General features: G+C 32.1%; 1 protein-coding gene across 1 annotated transcript; it reads left to right on the forward strand.

Moving 5' to 3' along the window:
* Positions 1-17,703: 17,703 nt before the first annotated feature.
* Positions 17,704-20,798, forward strand: LOC129874959 (patatin-like protein 1). The gene is made up of 6 exons (XM_055950357.1): positions 17,704-17,955; positions 18,359-18,540; positions 18,636-18,819; positions 19,034-19,195; positions 19,310-19,612; positions 20,300-20,798. Exons 1-6 carry the CDS (start codon positions 17,779-17,781, stop codon positions 20,552-20,554), a joined length of 1,263 nt encoding a protein of 420 aa, XP_055806332.1. The 5' UTR covers positions 17,704-17,778; the 3' UTR covers positions 20,555-20,798.
* The last annotated feature ends 4,276 nt before the right edge of the window (positions 20,799-25,074 follow it).

Genomic DNA, 25,074 nt, shown 5'->3' on the forward strand with positions numbered 1-25,074 from the left:
TGCATTCTAGGATAAAGTGATATATTGTGTCTACATGCTTGCTCCGGTCATGATACACTAGATTCTTGGCAAGTGCTTGTACAAATTTACTATCAACACAAATTATTGTGGCTTCAGTTCATGGAAAATTGTGTTCCTTTAACAATCTCCTTAACTTAACCGCATGACATGCACATGATGTTTCTACCACATATTCAGCTTCACAAGTCAAGAGAATAACAATTGACTATTTTCTTTGAACTCCAAGAAATAACACACTATCCCTAGAAAAAACACAAAATTAGATGTGTTTTTTTTCTATCATCATCATCTCCCGCATAATCACTATCACAATATCCCACAAGGTTAAAATCATCCGAAGAAGAATAAAACAACCTGAGATCGATCGTACCTTTTAGGTAAAAAAAAATTCTTCTAGAGACCTTGAAGTGAGTGAAGGTAGGAACTTTTATGAAGTGACTTACCATTCCAACTGCAAAGAGTATATCTGGTCTCGTACAAGTAAAGTGCATTAAGCTTCCCACGAGACTTTTGAACAAAGTGAAGTCCACCATTTCTCTATCATCAATTTTGGATAATTTTTCTCCACTTTCTATTGTGGTGTTCATAGGGTTGCAATTGAACATGTTTAACTTCTTCAAAATCTATTTTATATACCTTTCTTGAGATACGAAGATGCCCTCCTCCATTTACTTCACTTTTGGACCCAAGTAATATAATATGAGCCCAATGTCCGTCATCTCGAACTCAAGCGACATCACTTTCTTAAAAGCTTCAAACAATGAGTTGTTACCCGTCAGAATAAGATCATCAACATAACGGCAAACAAGAAAAATATCTATGTTACTATGAACTTTAATGTAAAAAGCATATTCATGGAGGCAAAGAGTAAATCCATTGTCTTGAAAGTACTTATCAATGCGACTATCACATCCCCTTGGAGCTTACTTCAACCCATATAAGGCTTTCTTCAACCTCAGCACCTTATGTTTATGATTTTGGACCACAAAGCCTAAAGGTTGTTCAACATAAACCTCTTTTTCAAGATATCAATTCAAGAATATCGATTTGACATCTAATTGATGACTTTTCCACATCATTTGCGCCGCCAAAGAGATTAGTAAACAAATCGTCTCCATACGAACAATGAGTTCATAGACTTCCTTACAGTCGAGACCATGCCTTTGCTTGTAGCCATTAGCCACAAGTCTTGCCTTGTATCTCTCCACCTCTCCATGACAATTTTTCTTTGCCTTGTATACCTATTTGATTCCAACTACTCGATAATCCTTGGGAAGAGTCATTAACTCCTAAGTGTTGTTCTTCTCTATTAACTGAATTTCCTCCTTCATAGCTTGTCTCCACCTTTTATATGTAACAACTTAATCAAAATTCATTGATTTACTATTAGTAAAGAGACAACACAAAAAATCAAAATTAGTAACTTTTTCTGTGTTATCATAGATTTGTTGGATGCTCCTTATCTGATGCGGTCTTTCACTTGAACACTCTTGAGTAGACGGAGATGCAACATTTGCTAGTGAATAAAGTGAGATTGCATCATATGCAGGTATCTTTTACGCCCCAAGAGGGTACCTAGGCGTGGCCGGTACTTAGAGACTACGTCTGATCTCCTAGAGAACCACTTGTTCTCATCACTTATTCAGTCATCAACGGAAGACTTTAAATAAAAGCAAAAGAAAGGTACTCATGTGGGCTCTCAACATCACCATCAAAAGAGAGTAGCTTTTCAAATAAAATAGTCTCATATAATAAAATAGGTTTTTTTAAAAATAACTCAAGGAAACATCTCCAACCTACTTCATCTATGTCTAAAAAAACTCTAATCACTATCTAGGCGGTGCCAATGACATGTCCATGACTATCTCAAAGATATAGAATACTCAACTCAAGAAACAGGTAAATAAAGGGATTCCTTTGAATGTAAGGAGGTCTCACAACAATCAAGAAGGGGAATGATCTTCAACAAAGCGCTTGTTGATGATCTCTAGCACTTGTATCTGCATCATGAAACGATGCAGGCCAAATATTTTTAGTACATGAAATGTACGTGTACGTAAAAAGCTAGAAAGGAACACAACCCACAAAACTCGAAATCATGCATCTCAACTAAAAAGGCTCACTCTGAAATGACGTAACTCAACAGAGCATGAAATAGAATAACACAGTGCTTTAAAATGATATGCAATAATAAATGTAACTCGGTATATAAAAATATGATATTTTGCTCTTGAGAGTTTCTCTAACATCACCTATAACTACTATTTTTAATCAATATAAATATAAATTTTCCGAATTCATATTGCAAGAATTTGATTGGGTTAAAATTAAGGAAAAATTAGTGAACTAGTCAAAATTCTCAACTTATTTAGTGAAAACGACTACAGTTTAAAAAAATTATTAATATTAGATATATTATAGTTCTATTGCAAATTTACTGGTAAAGTTGCTGCCATGTGACCAGGAGGTCACGGGTTCAAGCCTTGGAAACAGCCTCTGGCAGAAATGCAAGATAAGGCTGCGTACAATAGACCCTTGTGGTCGGGCCCTTCCCCGGACCCTGCGCATAGCAGGAGCTTAAGTGCACCGGGCTGCCCTTGTTATAGTTCTATTGCAAATTCAAAGTATCCCAATTTAGTTCCTAATTTTTCTCAAGTTATGCACACGTTTTTAGAAGAAAAAAATTAATTGTAAAGTGACTCACATTTATTTCCTCCATTTATTCCTCTCTCTTAATGGTTACGTTTATTTCCCCCATTCCCTCTTCTCTCTCTAATTCTTTTTAGTACCTGCTTATGTCTACTCCTTCTTCTCTATTTTTTTTTGAAAATTCCCAAAATCTATCCTCAAAAGAATCCAGTTGATTCAGGTAACTAAATATTCATCATATATCATGGTAGATTTTTATTGACTTGTAATTTTTCTGATGTTTTGGTATTTCTTAGTTTTATTTTAGTTCATATTCGAATTTTCTATTTGATTATCAATTTTTTGATTCCATTTAGGTTAAGAAAAAGCATCAAATTTGTCTATTTTAGTTAGGAATTTTGATAAGGAAAAGCACAAAAATTCATATCATTCTCTGATTCAAAGAAGGTTATAAGAGGTATCCCATATAATCATCAAAATTTTGGGGATTTTTCCTCTTTTGATCTTTGCATTACTCAAGGAATGATAAATGCGTCTAAAATGGCCAAAGAAAGAAGATCGAAGTTTATTCATCACCCAATCCGCATGCAAAATATTGAACTATCAATCGAAGCAGAAGATATGATTGAGGATCAAACTGGGATGAAAAAATTCATGAACTTCAAATTGAAAAAAACCTTCGATATGATGCATTCAAAACGAATTGAATTCGGAATAAAACATTAAATCATATTTTAAATTCGAAAAAAAAATTGAATTCGAAACAAATTTAATTTTGAAATACCCATATGCTATTAGAACAAATTCGAACAGTCCTCATTGATCTCCTTTTTGTAGCCATAAATTTTAACAAATGAATTGCATTTACAAAAGTATTGAAGATCGTTAATGGAGGATGAGGAAGAATATTGAAGCTCCTTAATGAAGGAAGAGAGAAAACTGATAATTGAATTCGCCTATTGGGATCTCCTAGTAAGTAACGTAATTAGAATTTACCATATTTAAAAGATATCTCCCATAATTTTCTTCAATATATTTTTTATTACTTATATTCTATTAAGTTAAAAAAAAAAATACAAAAAGTGTTGAAATAACAAGTCAAATTATTGTCATTTTCAATAAATATTAAAATGTAGCAAGAAATTCCTATTAAATACTATAATATTACTATTTTGAAAATTTCCTCTAAAATTCATGATGTTGTTATTTTTACTAAAAATTTTGTGCGGCTACTGTTGAATTTTTCGGTGCTGATTATTCTACTATTTGTAATATTTTAGCTTATATAGCCAATCTTTCTTTATTGCTTATGGAATATAAATTTAAAGTAAATTACAAAAGGTTGTAACTGAATTTATTTGATTGGTGCTATGTTAAATCCGTTAAAAATCGAAAAACATAGTATGTTTAAGATAATGAGTGATACAAATGACCATATTCAAACATTATATGACCATTGTGTCACTTTACTTGATAATACTACCCCTACTCATACTGTTCCTCTATCTCATCTTTGTGACGAGCCATCATTTTCTGAAAGATAGGAACAAGGTATGCCTACCCATTGTATTACTAATTTATCTATTTGAAATAGAATACAACCTACATCACAAAGGAGCATAAATCGAGACGAGTTTAATTATTATTTGAGAGAGACTCAGTGTCTGATCAAAATAATATTAGCACACTAAAATGGTGGAAGAACAACCAAAAATAATATCCAGTACTTTCAACCATTGCTAGAGATGTATTAAATGTTTCAATGTCAATTATTGCATTAGAGAGCGCATGTAGTCAAGGAAGGCAGCAGATCAGAGATAATCGACACTCATCGGGGAGCAATGTGATGAATGTTTTAGTTTGCCTCAGAGATTAAATTAGATCAGAGCGAAGAAATAAAGGAAGACCACAAGATACAAAAGAAGAAAAACTTAAAGAAATAATGTCAATTGGAGATTTTTCGTCACAAGCTAGTCCAAATTATAGATTAATTGATTTTTAAAATTATGACTCAATTCCTGTTAATATTAATACAGATGAATTGGAGAAATATGTAGAAATTAAAATTTATTAGAGTCAATTAATTGTAAGTTTGTAACTTTATATGTTTGAACTTTCTTATTTTTTTTCATATTCAATTAAATAATTTGTGAGTATTATAGATAGTATATTTTGTATATACATTATATATATATATATATATAATATATATGTCCAAATTATAGATTAATTGATTTTAAAAATTATGAGTCAATTCCTGTTAATATTAATACAGATGAATTGGAGAAATATGTAGAAATTAAAATTTATTAGAGTCAATTAATTGTAAGTTTGTAACTTTATATGTTTGAACTTTCTTATTTTTTTCATATTCAATTAAATAATTTGTGAGTATTATAGATAGTATATTTGGTATATACATTATATATAAAATATAATATAATATAAGTATATTATTACAATAGATAGTATATTATAAGCATATTTAGTATACATTGAAAGTATATATAATATAACGTAAGTATATTATTATAATAGATAGTACATTGTAAGTATATTTAGTATACATTGTAAGTATATATATATATAAAATTTAATCTAAGTATATTATTATAATAGATAGTATATTATAAGTATATTTGGTATACATTGTAAGTATATATATAATGTAAGTATTATTATAAGGAAAATTTTCACAAATAACCACTATAATAAACTTAATTATGCTCCATAACTATAGTTTGAATATTTACGGGTTGTAGTTATAGTTTAAGTTGTCTCGTTTATATAATTCGCGTTTTATATGATTTGTGGGTTTGTATATTTTGCGGATAATTGAGATATTTTTATATAAATTCGAAATAACGAATTTATACAAATACAAACATTTGAACTTTAAACAATTATATAAATTATTTATACAGATTTTGAATTATACAAACGTGCGAATTATACAAACTCAAATCGTAATTAGCGCTAAATATTAGTGGCGAATTGTAAATTAGCTAAACTATATCTATGTTAGCTAATTAACTAGTATATATTTTTGCTTATTCACGTAATTTTTCCTTATTATAATAGATATTACATTGTGAGTATATTTATTATACATTGTAAGTATATATAATGTAGGTATATTATAAGAGTATTTGTGTCACGACCCAACCCAGCCCATCAGGATGTGGGGGCACTCACTCTATCACCAAAGTAAGAGAACCCTTAACCTTTTGTATGAAATAAGCATTGCGGAAGTTGCGAAAATATTAAATAATAAGATAGAAGGTCTATTAAAACAACAAAAAGCCATTTCTAATAGTTTTTATACAAGACTCCAATTAAAATTCTCAAGGATACTAGTCTAAAATAGGTACAAGAGCTCTACAGAATCAGAACATCAGACAAATGAAAAGACACAACTCAAATCACATGAAAAGGAAAAGTAGGAGCTGTCGGAAGATCATTTTCGCCTTCACCAAGAAAACTCCACTGACCCTGCAACCAGACTATGCCAAGTGGCATATCAAGAGTAGTATCAGTACAAATAACACGTACTGGTAGGCATAATCGATCAATCCGATATCCACCGCATAATATATGCACAGAAAAATAAGAGAGATCATAAATAATTAAGCTTTATAAACTTGTCCACCCAAATCTACTTGTAAGCTCCTTACTCTCATACTTATAGTCTTCACCCCTTTATAAACATGGGTTCACTACCAACTCTAGTTTACGAACTTGAGACCTGTTGGTTATAGGCCCATCCTGCTACTGCCCACTTCACCCTAACAATTACCAACCAACAACCTTAGCCACTCAATGACTCCACACAACTATCATTAGTCTTGACCCAATTGTCTTACAACACAAGCACCTAGCCATCCTATAGCCACACCTCATAACTAACTACGATTTCTAGGTAACAACTACTACCACTATTACTAATATGAAATTCGAGTGAGGATAACTCTTGCTAACAAACAACCTCCACCCCTAAACTTGAAAATATGGAATATCACATATATCACAACATGGCCAAATAAGGTCCACCATCTTACCCACGAACAAGTCTATACTGACTCGCAGTCCTTTACTAATAATATACCATAAATCAATAGGGTTCCTTTATAAGTCATTTTCCCTAACCCCTTTAATAGCTACACACACTATTACACAATTCACAGATATTATCGGGTCCTCTCATGAGACCATCCACACACACATAATTGGCCCTCTCAAGAGACCCAACTCAACCATATATATGTCGAAATATGACACCCGATCTAAGAATATATTGGAATGTGACATCTGATCCATTAATATATCGGAACGTGACACCCGATTCAAGAATAAGTCGGAACATCACACCCGATACACACAGCCACAAAATTCACATTTATAATTTAATTAATAAACATAAAAATGCACATAAACCACTCTGGACTTACACCAACTCATCAAGGTTGATAACGCCTAAGGTTTATCAGAAATATTCACATATTTTCTATAAATGTACATATCACTATGACCTTTCTAAACTCATCCATCTAAAAGTACCAAAATCATTACACAATTATCTTACCCATGTCACTTTAAGTTAGACCACTAAAAACACCTGAATTTTTGCCCATGACCCGTGACCTGTACCTTAATTATACAACTTCTCATTAAAACAACTTTTATACTACGCAATGGGTATAGATCTAAGTACTCAGATAAGAGCCGCCTAGCCTACCTAGGTGCTAAGCAACTGAAGAGAGATAATATGGCTCTAATCCTTATTTCTAGAGGTCTGACGGGCGAGATAAGCCTGAATTTTGCCGGTTGGAAACCTTCTAATTCTAAGACTCATTTCCCTTATCTTCTCAAGTGAGGAACAACCTTTGGAGAGTTTTTGCAGGAACCCTCACGACTTAAGTTCTGTCCCACGTTATTCTATTTTGGCGGGATTGTGGGCCCAATTGACTTTCTCCTATTACCATTTTCTCCCTGTGTTTAATTAATTAAAGTTTGGGTCATTACAATAGATACTAATTTACCCATCATTTGTTCCTGAATAATACATGAGAAGAAGGCCCGAAGTCGTCGGTGCATGCTTGAAAGATCGACTATTATCCAAGGCCTAGAGGGTTCCTACCGCGCTGGCGGGTATCGCAAGAAGTAAAGGTGGGGAGAAGAATGGTTTCTCCCCATTCTTCTTACTATTTCCCTCAAATTTCCCCAAAAACACTCTCATACTCCTCACTCCGAATGTCTACTTTACGATAAGATTCTAACTAAATCCTTAAATTACAACACTATTTACATTCTAACGGTAGCATATTGAGAATCGATAAAGTAGTAAGGGCCTTGCGGTTGTTTTTCAACTTTTGAAGTACATTGATTGCGTTGGTAGATTAATGTATCATGGACTCTTCCCCTACGTTCACAATGTCCCCACGATATCTTGGACGTAAGGTTGACAACAGATTTTGGTCAAATCGGTTTAGAACATGGGGATGAAAGTGAAAAGGTTTTTCTTGGTCTAAAATTTGATTATGACATCTATTTGGAGTTTTTGAACCAAAATCTTTTGTAAATAAGGGTGTTAGGATAGACGTACTAATTTGTAGAAATTTGGAGAAAAAAACTATTTGAGGTGTGGAGGCACCATGAACGCGCCTTGGTGTTCATCTCAAATAAAGGCCCCTCTGGCGACCTTCATCCCACTCTGGAGGGATCCTGCCGCTCTAGCGGAATACCAACTAGTGGCCTCGCTTCTTGAAGCTTTTCCTCCCATTCTTTCTTCCAACCTCAACTTTTATACCTATACTACTAAGTTCTAACTAAAACTTCTTGAAATTTGTATGTACAATATTATGGCACACAACGACAACACCCATCTCCCTTTTGTCCGCTTTTCCATTGCCGCTAGCCAAGAGAGACGTTACTATTATCAGAACAAGAAGTTCCTACCCAAGAGTGGTTTTTATATATTGGGACTGGCTGATCGGATACCTACTTTCCATACTCAGCTGGAGGAGTTCTGGTGGGGCCCCTTGACTGACGCCCCTCCCTCTACGCGCACTGGTTGGGTGAGAGAGTTCTACGCTATACTCTCTACGGTACATTGGGATGACTCTCACCCTACCATTCATATTTGAGTGGTGGACATCTCACTGAGTTCCCACTATATCAATGTTGTGTTCGAGATACCTGACACCTCCAATGTTGAATACGATGCCAGGTTGAGGGAGATGGATCTAAAATGGCTACGGGATACTCTAGTGGCCAGAGCGCCGAAACAAAGTCTATTGGCCAGGAATTGAAGGCATCACCAGCACTTACTGGTCAGACGAGGCCAAGAGATGGCTAACCTGGTGGCCAGAAGGATCCGACCTTCCAACAACCGCACCGATGTGACCTTTCCATGAGTTCTAGTGGTCGTTTATGCCATTCAGGGGGATAGGCCTGAATGTGGAGGCCCAGATCGTGTCAGAATAGAAGGTGTTCTATCGGGGCAACAATAAGGCCTTCTTCTTGCTGGGTATGATCTCCACCATGTGCAAGATGGATGGATCCCCCCTTTCACCCCTTACTTATCAAGCGGGCATCCTCCCGAGGGCAGAATAAATAAAGAACGAATGGGGCCAAGAGTAGTTGGGCAGCAGCAGTTGAGGAGGACGAGGATGTTGTTCCTCCCACTCAGTCACAGCCACCACTCAACCCTCACTTGGAGGAGGACCTAGTGGGCTATTTTTCCTAGACTCCTGCTCTAGTGCCACCATGCTCCACCGTCAGCTGCGATGGGAGAGAAAGAAGAGAATGGAGAGGTGATATGGATGTGGAAGACGATCAAGAATATCTTTTTTTGCGTCGCTCCCCTCGGAGAGATTCCCACATTGAAACCCGACGACTTCCACAACTTCACCTTCCTGAATGAGGCCTAGGTAGAAGAGTACCCTTGAGAGAAGTTAGACTCGGATGATGATACTCTCCCTCCTTTCCCATTAAACATTGTTATCATTTGGTTTGCCCCGTTGGGCATGTAACAAATAATTTATTACTTTCTTTACTGTTTTTCCTATTTTTGTAAGCATCCAGATGCAATTTATTTCCTTTAATATCGTAGTCCGCATATAAAAATCTATTTATGGTCTACCCTATCTTTGTTCGGAAACATAATGATCTCGAGAATTGGTTAAATTACCCCTCGAGGTTCCTTGCAAAACAGGGGAAGAACATGGGATTATCCTTGGAGTTTTTGTCTCGCACAATCCCCTCTGGCGGGATATTCCTGTTGGGGAGGCATTTGCCGAGACAGAATCTCAGGAAATTTCCTCCTGGTATATTTCCTGTTCCATATCCCCCTTAAAACTCCCAGATTGAAAATTTAGCCCACTTGACTACTTTCTAACGAGAATTTAGCGTAGTCTATCCCAGAGTCGATACCCAGTACTACACGTTAGCAGATTTTCTCTCCCCTTTACTTTGGCATAAAAAGTTATGCACACCACAAGAATTTGTTCATCACCCTCATTAGATTAATAACATCAAGATAAATAGGAGTACAATCTAGAAACATCTTGTAAAATAGAGTTCATCTAAACTCAATCCAACAGTTAAAATCATTATGATAGATAGACACAATTTATCAACACATTATTTTAGCCCAGTTATGAAATATGTTAAGGAAATCTTCCATGACAACAAATTTCGCTATTATGCAACAATAGCCCTTTTCTCACATGGTTCCCAACTAATACTGACTGCCCTGAAATCAGAGTTTCTCAACAATCATAAATTATTTCTTTCTCTTACCATCTTTACCAATGGTAAGTCCACGCACAATTAAGAGGTTGTATTCCTTCACATGAGTATATCCTTTAACACGTTAGAAATTTGTTCATTAATCAGCTTGTGTTTTATCATTAGACTACTGCACATACCCAAGTTATTACTCTTTTCTGACAACAAGTTCACAGAAGAACAAGAAGTTGTATGTCACATCAATTCAACTACTCAAGCAAGTGTACTTTACACATTAACATTTAATTAGGAGCACTACGCACATAATCACAATTTCAACTACATCACCCAAGCAAGTTCAAAACTATTAACTCTATTCGCCTCATGGATGACCATTAATTGATCATCTCTGCATTTACACGGCTTCTAAGGCAAGATACCAATTGCAACCTTCTTGGTTCTAATTTCTCTTACTTGTGTCCCTTCAACCGTGACAACAATATCTAGTTTACTTCGTTGAGATACCAATTAGAATTCAAAGATACCAATTACACTCAACCCATACCATACGCGATAGACCGCACGATAAAGAGAGAAGAAATGGACTGGCTTTCAAGAATGCTTCATAGCTTCCTGAAGATTAGATATGGACATCAATCTACCAATCCGCAGGAGTCTATTCCACACTTGCTGTTGTACTGAGAAACCTATAACCTGAATTCTGATACTAACTTGTCATGACCCAATCCACCAGGCTATGCGGGCACCCACTCTATGACCTAAGTAGGAGAACCCTTAACTCCTTATATGAAATAAGCGTTGCAAAAACATTAAATAATAAGACAGAAGGTCTATTAAAACAACAAAAAAGGCATTTTTAATGGTTTTTATACAAGACTCCGATTAAAATCCCCAAGGATACTATTCTAAAATAGGTACAAAAGTTGTACAGAATCAAGACATAAGACAAATGAAAAGACACAACTCCAATCACACGAAAAGGAAAAATGGTAGCTACCGGAAGATCATCTGCGCATTCACCTAGGAAATTTCCCTGACCCTACAACCAGACTATGTTAAGTGGCATAGCAAGAGTAGTATCAGTAAAAATAACACGTACTGATAGTCATTACCGATCAATCTAATACCCACCGCATAATATATGTACAAAAAAATAAGAGAGATCCTAAACAGGATTTATAAACCTGTCCACCCAAATCTATTAGTAAGCTCCTTACTCTCATGCTTATAGTCTTCACCCTTCTACAAACGCGGGGTTCACTACCAACTCTAGTTTACGAACTTGCGACCTGTGGGTTATAGGCCCACCCTGCTACTGCCCACTTCACCCTAACAATTACCAACTAACAACCTTAGCCACTCAATGATTCCACACAACTATCACTAGTCTTGACCCAGTTGCCTTACAATATAAGCACCAAGCCATCCCATAACCACACCTCATAACTAACTCTAATTTCTAGGTAACAACTACTACTACCACTATTACTAATTGAAATTCCAGTGAGGACAACTCCTGCTAACAAACAACCTCCCCCCCCTTAAACCTGAAAATATGAAATATCACATATATCACAACATGGCCTAACAAGGTCCACCATCTTACCTAAAAACAAGTCTATACTGACTCACGGTCCTTTACTAATAACATACCACAAATTAACAGGGTTCCCTTATAAATAATTTTCTTTAGCCCCTTAATAGCTATCACTATTACACAGTTCACCGATATTATTGGGTCCTCTCACGGGACCATCCACACAGACACTTGACCCTCTCATGGGACCCAACTCAACCATATATGCATTGGAGCGTGACACCCAATTCAAAAATATGTCTAAACGTGACACCCGATTCATTAATATGTTGGAACGTGACACCCGATCTTCACAACCACAAAATTAACATTTACAATTTAATTAATCAACAAAAAAATGTACATAAACCACTCTGGACTTACACCAACTCATCAAGGTTGCTAACCCCTAATATTTATCACAAATATTCACATATTTTCTATCAATGTACATATCACTTTGACCTTTATAAACTCACTCGTCTAAAAGCAATAATATTACCACCACTTTCTCCCAAAATCATTACACAACTATTTTACCTAAGTCACTTCAAGTTAGACCACTAATAACACCTGAATTTCTACCCATGACCCGTGACCCATAGCTTAATTATACAACTTCTCATTAAAACCCCTTCTATACTACGCAATGAGTATAGATCTAACATAGATAAGAGAAACATAGCCTACCTGGGCGCCAAGTAACTATGGAGAGATAGTATGGCTCCAATCCTTGTTTCCAGAGGTCTGACGGGCTAGATAAGCCTGAATTCTGCCGATTGGAAACCTTCCACTGTTGAGATTCCTTCCCCTTCTCTTTCCAAGTCAGGAGTAGCCTTTGGAGGTTTTTGCAGTAACCCTCACCTCTAACTTACCTCTTTTAAGAAGTGGGGAAATAAGAAAATCACGACTTAAGTTTTGTTCCACGTTCTCCTACTCCGACGGCCGATATCCCGATGGAGCAACGCCGCTTGGGCTGGACTATCCCTCTCTGGCGGGATTGTGGGCCTAGTTGACTTGCTCTTATTACCATTTTCTCCCCGTTTTAATTAACGGCGGTTTGGGTCATTACAATTTGGTATACATTGTAAGTATATATAAAACTAATGTAAATATATTATTATAATAAATAATATATTGTAAGTGTGTGTGTGTATATATATATATATATATATACAATGTAAGTATATTATTATAATAGATAGCATATTGTGAGTATATTTGATATACATTGTAAGTATATATATACAATTTAATGTAAGTATATTATTATAATACATATTATATTATGAGTATATTTGATATACATTGTAAGTATATATAATATAATGTAAGTATATTATTATAATAGATAGTTGTGAGTATATTTGATATACATTGTAAGTATATATGTAATATAATGTAAGTATATTATGATATATTTTAAATATATAAATAATATAATGTAAGTATTCTATTATTATAAATAGTTATAATTATTTCTAAATTAAATAGATAATGATTTACTATATTGATGATTGACTCAAATTTGTGAATACATAAACGTCAATAATTTTGTTTCTTTTTAAGAAAATTGGCCTATTAAGCCCAATGGGCCAAAACCCGGTCCGATCTGATAGGTCCAAAAATTACATTTAATGGATCGTGGGCTGGGCCATACACGTTTACTTTTACTATTTAGATCGGACCAGACTGACCTAGTTATGAGCAACCTACCTCAACTCGATCTATAGCTCGGTGGACAACCCCTTCAGGTGGGTCGGTCTGACCCGACCCGACTCACTTAACACCTTTACTTTACGTTGTTTTTTTTAAATCGTATATTTTTTCTATTGTTTTCTTCTTCTTTTACTTGACTTTGATACACTTGAGCTAAGGGTCTTTCGAAAACAGTATCTCTAACTCCACAAGATAGTGGTAAGGTTTGCATACACTCTACCCTACTTAGGCCCCACTTTGGGAGATTTCACTGGATATGTTATTGTTGTTATTAATGATTATATTTTTTTTGATCAACTAATTTATTATAATATTTTTAATGTGTAACGCCCTATGTAGAACTAAACATTAAAGAGTCAATTTGTATAAAAAGTTTGATAGAGCTTGGATTGACGTCTAGATCTACTTACGTTTGATATAGTAAGTCAAGAGTTCGATCTCCTTCCCCATGGCAGGTTTTTAAAGTCTCTTTTTCTATTTCTTTTTTTTCTGCTCTTTTTCTCATGGTGCCTTTACTCTTCTTTTTTTCTTTCAAAATTTGAGGTAGGAAGAGAAGATTACAAGATGGAGAATTCAACCATCATCAATAAAATGAAAATTCATATAACAATCAATTAAACTACTAAATTACCCTCGTGGTGCTTTTACTTTGTTTTTTGTTTCTTTTGTTTTTTTTTTCTTGTTTTTTTTCTATTCAATTCTAGTTCGGCCTTTAATTTAAGTTTCAGAATTCTTGTTTTCCCTTTCTTCTATGATTCCCTGTTGCTTGTTTTTTAAAAAAAAAATGGTTTCTTTCTTTTATATTCCATTTTTTGACATTTCCATTTTTTCCTTTTTGGTTCTTCATTTTCTTTTATTTATATTTATATTTTTCATTTTAATATATTTTTTATTTCTATTATTTTTTTTAAAATACTTTTTATTATTCTAATATTTTTTAAAAATGTATTTTTTATTATTTTCTTTTCATCTCCTTCTCATTCTCAACTTTTACTTTTTCATGTGATTTCATGCAATTTTTCATGTTATTTATTTATTTATTATTCTATTTTTTATTTGCATAATTTTGTTATTATTCTAATTTTTAAATTAAAGTAGAATTCATTATTAAATAAGGTTGTAGACTTATGTTTTTCTTTTCTTTTAAATCATATTATATACATTGTGTTGAAATTTGATATAAGAGTATTATGTTATTTTTATTTTTTTGAATTTAGAATTTATGTCATATTTTCAATTTCATTTGTTTTAGTAGTATTGACTTGATATTTCACATTGCAAACCATTTATTTTTTAGTTAAACTTGATAGATTATTTTTTTGTCAAATGTTTTAATAATTTTATGATATTATATTTATAATATTAATATTTTTTTCAAACATACATTTCATGATATACATAAAAATCTTATACTTTTAGTTTTTATGACTAAATTAATTAAAATATACTAATTTTAAAAATAGAAATAAATTATTTTTATAATATTAGTTAAGAAAATATGTTTATTAATTAATACATATCTTAAATATTTAATTTAATATCATTTATAAAAGTCTTTATTTGTCTAATATAATTTTTAAATTCTAAATGATTAACTTTTATTTTTAAAATTTAATATAACCTTATGATTGCAATTGTGCAACCAAACAATACGAATATAATTACACTGTAATTATATTCTGACAAACACACATAATTAATATAATTACTAAGCTATGTAATCATTATCCTAATAATTACATCAATTACAATTACTAGGTGGCTTTCTAAATAATAAAATGTTCTATCTTCTTCTAACCCTTCTCCCTGCGAATCTTTAACAATATTTGTACGAACAAACGCCGCAACACCCCTCCCCACTACCCACCCAATCTTTTATCATTTTTTGTTTTGTTTTTCTTTATCTTTTTCTTTAGTTTGTAAAGTGAATTTTCTTTAACTAATATAATTATTGACTACATTCAAAGTATTGTAAACTCTTTTAAAACAATTATAAATCTTTTAAAGATGCTTTTTAATTTTAATTTTATGATAATAGTAATTAATTTTGATTTGCTCAGAAATTATTATCACGGCAATTGACAAAATCTCATGGAACCAAATCAAACGATAATATAGTACACTCATATATGCTCTTATAATCCTGAATACACCTCAATATTTAACCATTGTTTTTAGGATATGGATGCAACATATTCATCTTACTAGCTAGCATATCTAAAACATTGAATCTGCCAAACACATGCTTGCTAGACGGCATGGGATATACTCTAGTTATAGCCTATCCAAATTACAAGTGGTTTATATACTATTCCTATATATGTCTTACAAATTACAATTTGGTCCAACGATTTCTTCATTTCACATAGTCGAAAACTCGTGGAACGCTACTTTTGACTATATTGTCTGCTACTACAATCCATCAAAAGAAGAAGCAGTGGTTATAAGAGTTATAATTAATACTCCTTTGGATTTATTTGGATTGTCGTGCTTATTAAAAAATAATTGATTCAAAATAACATTATTTGTTTTATATTTTTACTCTTAATAAATCTGAAAAGAGATTATAATATAGTGAAAAAAGAGTAGTATAAAATTAAAATTAAATAGTATATAAAAATATTTAGTCTTTAATTGATATTTTTTAAAAAAACATGACAAGTAAAATAGATGAGAGGATGTACAAATAAAGTCATCAATCATATATGTGATGTGACTAAATTATAAATATAATTGGGTGTGCAACTACTAGTGATTACTTTTTATCTATTTTTCATAATGGAAGGAAATTTCAACTCCAACCTACCAATATGTTCAAAGAAGACGCGGCATACTCCAATAATTACCAACTAGTGATTTGTTTTAGTCGTCCCAATTATAATATAATATCTCCCTTTTTTTCTTCCTGACTTGATTGGATAAATAGGAGTAATATTTAGCATGATATTTGGTAACACGTCTATTATTCTTGTGAGGTTATCTATTGGACGCTTGGCATTGATCATTTATTGTTAGAAAAATCAATTATCTGGGTATAAAAACAAAGAAAACTTAACGTAAAAGAACGACTTTCCTTAAAAAGGAGATATTGTCTATATACAAATCTGGGAAAAATACTGTCAATCTTCTTAGGATACAAGAAGACACTAATAGATACTTGCAAATTTTTCTATGTTACTTTGTAGGGAAAACATTGTTATTTATAAAGAAAAGATCGTATCTTTTCGGATGAGGCATATCTGGATAAACACATTCAATTTTATTTAAATTTAAATTTAAAAAACTGAATTTCAGTCATACCAATAATCTAAAATAAATATTTATTATAAGGTCCAAGTCTTTGATATGTAATTTGTATTAGTTATATTATATATAAATATTTACTTACGAGAATATCCTTATTTAAATGAATAGAGAGGACAATGAGTTAAAGATCAAATTGGTGGATATCAAATATTGACCATCGATATGGGATAATCTCAATATTCCCAAATACATAACAAATTGTACGACATTTATCACCTTACAAAACAAAAGCAAATAAATAGGGTTAGTAGTGAATCTTGAGGAATTACCCAGAAAATCAAACACCATGAATTAGATTAATATTTGGACATACAAAGAGATTGAGGGGCTAAAATATAAGCAGAAACAGATTTAACATTGCTATTCTATGTCATACATATATAAGAGACTAAAATATTAATTGTCCTATATACGATTTACATATATTCAGTGTATTGACGTAAAGCCCCACTATGTCACCAGGATTTATCAAGACGGTTCAAAGGTGTACAGTAATAAAATATTTAAAATGGCAATTGGATACAACATTTTCTTAATTTTTTGACCATTTTGTCTGTACTTTTAAAAATACAAAAAGACTTTGTCAACAACCCAAAAAGCCATCTACAATATGTTAGCAGCCCTTGTGATTATGTCATGACTAAAAGTGTACAATGAATTTTATGTGTATAAATAAAGCATATTTCGCCTAAATTGGTGAATCGAAGCCATAAATTAAGTTGCTATTCTTTTTCCTCCGTTATAGAACTTGGAACATCATGGGTAGAATTATTGTAGCTGCACTAACTTTATTAGTGACCCTTCAAGTTTTGCAAACTCCTATAGCTTTTGCTGCTACAACTGGAAAGATTGTAACAATTTTGAGCATCGATGGAGGTGGCATCAGAGGAATTATTCCCGGCACCTTTCTTGCTTTCCTCGAATCTAAGCTTCAGGTATATACCATCAAACACTTTATCTACACGACACAATAATACTCAGTGATAGAGACGGAGTCAGAATTTAAACACACCTATGAATTTTGAATTGAGAGAATTTCATACAGTTATATACCCGAATTACGTACTAGGTGGAGTTATGCTGAACACATGAACTCAATATTAGATCTGCCACTACTAACTAGTAAAACCGAAAAAAGAGTCATTTTGATTTTATCAATTTATCAAACACTCCTCTATCTATATTGTTTCTAACATATTCATATAAAATTTGATCTTTGAAGCACTGATTTTCGATTTCGTGAACCTATATATATATATATTATTAGACATGCGTTTGCTACTGTATAATTGACTTTTTAAATATTGTAACTTGAGAAATTTGCGATGGTTATTCTAGGAACTTGATGGACCAAATGCAAGAATTGCTGATTATTTTGATGTGGTAGCTGGAACGAGCACAGGTGGATTAATAGCCACCATGCTAACAGCTCCAAACAAGGATAATCGCCCTTTATATGCAGCAAAAAATATTACCAATTTCTACATGGATCATGGCCCTAAAATCTTTCCTGAAAGCAGGTTAATTAGATCAATTAATAATAATCCAGTGTTTTATTTCTTATTATTTGCTGAAGTCATTATTGATGACAAATTATGTTTATATGTTAATACAGTCGCAGCAGCTTCTTGAAAAAGATCACAAATTTATTTGGGGGGCCAAAGTATGATGGAAAATATCTGAGAACATTGGTGAAGTCAATATTAGGCAATCTTACTGTGAAGCAAACATTGACTCAATTAGTCATCCCATCTTTTGATATCAAGCTCCTTCAAGCCATCGTCTTCACAACTAGTGATGTATAGTCCTCTTCACCTAAATAAATTAAATTTCAATATATATATATATATATATATATATATATATATATATATATATATATATGACTTAAAATCTAATATGAACCGATTGTAACAAATGATTGTACTCACTTTTTCAAATTACTATATCGTTACACATGTCAACTTATATAATATTAGTATACAAAACTTAAACTTTATAATCGTTGTACAGGCCAAAGCACATGTCTCTAAGGATGCTTTATTATCGGACGTCTGCCTTAGTACCTCAGCGGCACCGACCTATTTCCCTGTACATTATTTTGAGACAAAGGATGCTCAAGGAAAAATACGTACATTTGATCTTGTTGATGGAGGTGTAGCTGCAAATAATCCCGTGAGTAGCTAACCATTAGAAATTAACATAAATAAATACAGATCGATAGTATAAAATTTCTTTGTCAAATAATTTTAGTACAATTGACCGAATTTGATCAACTTATATTTGCAGACTCTGATGGCAATTACTCAAACTTCGAAAGAAATCATGTTGGGGAAATTGCAAAATGAGGGTGTGAAACCCATGGACTGCAAGAAAATGTTGGTTCTGTCACTAGGAACAGGTATAGGGAAGGATGAAAAGAAGTATAGCGCGGCCACGGCTTCAACGTGGGGTGTACTTGGTTGGTTATATAACAATGGTGCAAGTCCATTACTAGATGTTTATGGTGATGCAAGTTCTGATATTGTCGATGTGCACCTTTCAACCATCTTTCAGTCCCTTCAGAGCGAAAAGAACTATCTTCGAATTCAGGTACCAAATTTGACTTGAAGTAAATATTTTATATTTCTATTGTGGTTTTTTCCAATATTATTTTTATCATTAATCAACTAAATAAACTTTAGTATTCAAAATCATATTTTCAAAAATTAATTAATAGAATTATTATTTTTAAAACTCCACAATAAATATATTTTTTTAAAGAAAGTGTCAAGTCAACATGAGCCAAAACGAAAATAATGAAACTGAGGGAGTATATATATCCTATATATCCTCATGTTGACTTCATATTTTTATATGAGGTGTACATATCAACTAGTTCAGGTATGGTCATTAATAAATATAACAGTAAAAATTATAAAATCTTATTTTAGCAAATTAAAATAATTGAATTTTACTTGCTTAATAGCAAATTAGTTACGAAATTATCTTCACAGTAAATTAGCTACACTTTATGTACTATATATATTACAGTTTACTCACAATTCACAACACTTTACTCACTATAACTACAAAACATATCCATCATGTTAGATTATTGTTGCACTAGCTAACGTTTGTGACGTTTTTATTATAGTAGGTAAACTAATACATGGGAAAAAAAATAAAAAATAAACTAATACCAATTAACTTGTTATAGCCGGTAAATATTACATGACTTAATTTTCGACATTATACTTCATGTTGATTCACTTTTTAAAAAATAAATAAATTGTGCAGGATGATAGTTTGACTGGAGAGGCTGCATCTATGGATGTTGCAACGACAGCGAACATGCAAAGACTTGTGCAAATTGGTAAAGATAGATTGAAGAAGCCTGTTTCAAGGGTTAACTTAGACACTGGCCGCTATGAACAAGTTTCTGGCGAGGGCACCAATGAAGAAGCTCTTATTCGCTTTGCTAATTTGCTTTCACAGCAAAGAAAAATTCGGCAACCAGTTGACGAGTTCGTTTCCACTAGAAAAATACTCTAAAAATTTGTCAATTATTAAGAGAAAACTCTTACAATTAGTATTTCCTTTTGCTTTGAATTTTCATAGGTTGAAGACATTTTTTTTTAATGTACAATCAGAACGAATCTATAAAAGAAATATAAATTTATACGAGTTGGATCAAGGTAGACGTGGCTTGCTTATCATGTAAATTTCATTTCAAAAGGCAAATAAATGGTGGCATATGACTTTGGCAATTAAATAAAGCCCGTGATTCGGTTCCCTACATTACAATTTTCTTTTCATTTTCCTTTCTCTTCCCTGCCCTCAATTTTTAAAAAAGGGTTTAATAATAGCAATAGCATAAGCACAAGTACAAGGCGATTAGGTGTGACTTGCTTGATAAGGGAAAGAGAAGACGTCCCTCAAAGCCCAACACGTGGATCCAGGGAACCTGGCTCGGGAACAACTTCTTACTAGTAGGAGCTAATCACAGTAAGAGAGTCTCCCGGCATGTTCAATAGTGATCTTTTGGCCATTGAAAGGGCACCCAACAGTTTTGTCACAGCTTTGGAATTGGAATCCACATGCTAAATGCGAGGCTTCTTGTCGAGGCACAGCTTTCCAAGCCCGAACAAGATCAAAAGAACTGATCGCTTTCTACAATAAGAAAATAAAGGTTCAAAATACAAAAAGAATTTTGCATTTTTATCCTATATATAATTCTGGTATGAAGTCAGCTCTTAAATAAAAAATAGGAAACTTTTGTGAGACATCATTGTGCATGGTGTGGAAATAACTTACAAAGGGAAAACGGCGTAAATTTCCTCCCGCCGAAAAGTCAGTTACACATTTAAATTATCATGCCGATATATTTTTAAAAATTATCAAACAAAATCATCCCACCTCTCACATCATTTCTTCTTCACACCCACCTCCATTTACTCCTTATTTTGAATCTTGATTTTGTTTCTTTCAAAATCCATTAAAGTAAAGAAAATTAAAAAAACAAAATCACCTTATCTCCACGTCCTTTCTTCTTCACACCCACCTCCATTTCTCCCTATTTTGAATTTTGATTTTTTTTTCTTTCAAAACCCATTAAGAAGAAGAAAAATGGGGAGAAGACGATTGTGGTTGGGGTTTGGGGGAGGGTCGGATGGGTGGTTAATAATTAATTAGGAGTTAATTAGTATAAAATATAGTTAATAAAAGATAATTTAATTAATAAAGAAAAGAAAAAATATAAAAAATTGGAAGGGTGGTTAATAATTAATAGGAGTTAATTAGTATTAAATATAGTTAATAAAAGAAAAGTTAATTAATAAAGAAAATAAAAGAAAAATATATATATAAATTTATAATTTCTGGTGTGGCGCTGGTGTGGCGCTGATGTGGCGCTGACGTGACAGCGAGTGTAATACACCACATACTATGAGAGTTGTGTTATACGTTTCAGGGGGGTAATAAATTCACTTTTAGGTAGTTTAGGTGTGTAATAGGTCATTATTATAATTTAAGTGTGTAACTGACTTTGCGGTACAATTTCGGGGTAACTGCCAATGAGAGTGATCTTTATGAGTGTACTAGACATTGGAGCCCATGTCAGCACGAGCCAATATATGTTACTCACTTTATTTCAATTTATGTGACACAAATAAAATTTGGAGATTCTATTAAAAAAAATTATGATTTGTAAATATTTTAAATTATTAATTGATTTATAATATTTTTTACATAATTTTTAGATAATATATGTTACTCTTTTTGTCTCAATATATGTGGTACAAATAGAATTTTGAGAGTTAACCAAATTTTATGTCTTTTAAATATTTTAAGTTGCCAATTATTGTGATTTATAAAAAAAATTCCGTCATTTTCAAATAAAATATGTTACTTTCTCTATCTCAATTTATATGACACTGATAAATTTCGAAATTGAACCAATTTTTTTATGTCATTTAAATTTTTAAGTCGTTAATTATTGTGATTTATAATACTTTTTAGTCATTTCGAATAATATATGCTACTTTCTTTGTCCCAATTTATGTGGCACCGATAAAATTTTGAAGTTAATCCAATTTTTTACATATCTTTTAAATATTTTTAAGTTGTTAATTATTGTGGTTTACAATACTTTTTATGCAATTTTTAAATATATAACATACTAAAAAAATAAGATAAAAAAAATTAAAACGAAAAAAGTACAAAATGACTAAATTGCCCCTATCTAGGAAGCAGGCATGTTGATGACTACCTGCTTCCTAGACTCTCATTAATAGTAATCTCGTAAGAAATTATTCTAGGAATAGTTTATATATATACAAAAAATAATTAATTTGCAATAAATATAATTATATAATTATTTACATAAAAGTAATTAAAAGTCATAAAAAGTATATATCGATTATACATTGATTGGGAGTGTACATGGATCGAGTTGGTTCAGATTTTTTAAACACCAAATCAAATTATTTTTGTCGGGTTTTAAACCAAATCAAACTAATAAAACTTGGGTTTTTCAACCTCGGATTTTTTCAATTTTTTGGGTTTTTTGAATTTTCCGATAAAGTATTCATACAAACATATAATTAAGTTGTGCTTTAAATATTTCTTTAGTCCTACCATAATACAACTATCTAAGATGTTTCTTAAGAAAATAATACATAATATGAGATGAGTGATGACACTAAAATATTCAACAAAAATTAATAATGAAATCGCATAAAACAACTATTGCAAATTAATAAGTCATAATGAAAATGATCATAATTTAAAAGTACTAAATCATGCTAAAATAAGTCTAATAAGAGCCCGTTTGCCAATACTTATAAGTTGTTTTCGGTTTTTTTGAGTATTTGGCTGACCAACTTAAAACTATCTTGTGCTTAAAATAAGCCCAAAAAAATAAGTAAACTTTACCTAAATTCCATAATGGAAAAGTCTAATTACTATACATCCCTCATCGTACCAAAATTATTCGATTTCTCCTTTTTTTTCCAGTTTTGCTAATACATTAGTTATGTATCTGATACATCAACTTTAGCTGTAGAATAGTTAATGTAGATCATCTATTTATGGATAGTATCTTAATATAAGGTATGGTTGGTTCTTTAAATCAATTACTGATCTAATTAATGAGATTAATTGATTGAAAAAAGCAACGGTTGTGTACATGAAGATTCAAGCCAAAAAACAGAGCATCAATTCAAATCAAAGTCGATTTTAATTTATTTTTTTCAGTTTTGCTGATACATTAGTTATGTATCTGATACATCATCTTTAGTTGTAGAATAGTTAATGTATATCAGCTATTTATGGATAGTATCTTAATATAAGGTATGATTGATTCTTTAAATGAATTACTGATCTAATTAATGAGATTAATTTGTTAAAAAAGCAATGGTTATGTTCATGAAGATTCAAGTCAAAAAATAGAGCATCGTCTCCAATGAAAAAAATAGAGCATCAATTCAAACCAAAGTCGATTTTGACTTTTTTTCAGTTTTGTTGATACATAAGTTATGTATCTGATACATCAACTTTAGCTGTAGAATAATTAATGCACATCAGCTATTTATGGATAGTAAATTAGTAGATAAGTACTTGATACATAGTTATTTGATACATTAGTTAGGTATAACCTGTGCTAATTATATACTGATACATCAGTTCTGTAGTTGATACATCAGTTGTGATACATATGTGTGAAGTTTATTTCCTGCAGGTTTTTGATACATCAGTTATGTATAAATTATGCTAATTAAAGACTGATACATCAGCTCTGATACATCAGTTCTGTAGTTGATACATAATTTCTGATACATATATGTGAAATTTATTTCCTGCGGGTTGTTGATTCATCAATTAGGTATAACATGTGCTAATTAAATATTGATACATCAGTTATGATACATCAGTTCTACAGTTGATACATAAGTTCTAATACATATATATGAAGTTTATTTCCTGCAGGTTGTTGATTAATTAGTTAGGTATAACATGTTCTAATTATATACTGATACATTAGTATAAATACATTAGTTTTGTAGTTGATACATAAGTACTGATACATATATGTGAAGTTTAGTTATTGCAGTTTGTTGCTTCATCATTTAGGTATAATCTGTGCTAATTATATTCTGATACATCAGTTCTAATACATCAATTGTGTAGTTGATACATAAGTACTGATACATATATGTGAAGCTTGATTTCTACAGTTTGTTGCTTCATCATTTAGGTATATCCTGTGATAATTATATACTGATGCATCAGTTCTGATATATCAGATCTGTATTTGATACATGAGTTCTGATACATATATGTGAAGTTTATTTCCTGCAGTTTGTTGCTTTATCAGTTATGTATATCCTGTGATAACTAAAGGGGTGGGACGGGATCTTCTTGATGACGTACTTCATTCCCTGCATTGACATGAAAAATGATTAAATACAACTTAAACTTGATACATAAATACGATGTATCATATGCATTAAAATATTTGATACATGAGAATCTGATACATACAGAAGATGTATCAGAAGCAGTAAGGCTTCATA

The sequence above is a fragment of the Solanum dulcamara genome, chromosome 11 (assembly GCF_947179165.1).
Source record: "Solanum dulcamara chromosome 11, daSolDulc1.2, whole genome shotgun sequence".
Lineage (NCBI taxonomy): Eukaryota > Viridiplantae > Streptophyta > Magnoliopsida > Solanales > Solanaceae > Solanum > Solanum dulcamara.

Coding starts and splice junctions, on each gene's coding strand:
- LOC129874959 (XM_055950357.1), top strand. CDS start 17,779: ATGGGTAGAATTATTGTAGCTGCACTAACTTTATTAGTGACCCTTCAA. Junction 18,820..19,033: donor TCGTCTTCACAACTAGTGAT/GTATAGTCCTCT, acceptor ATCGTTGTACAG/GCCAAAGCACATGTCTCTAA. Junction 19,196..19,309: donor GTGTAGCTGCAAATAATCCC/GTGAGTAGCTAA, acceptor TTATATTTGCAG/ACTCTGATGGCAATTACTCA.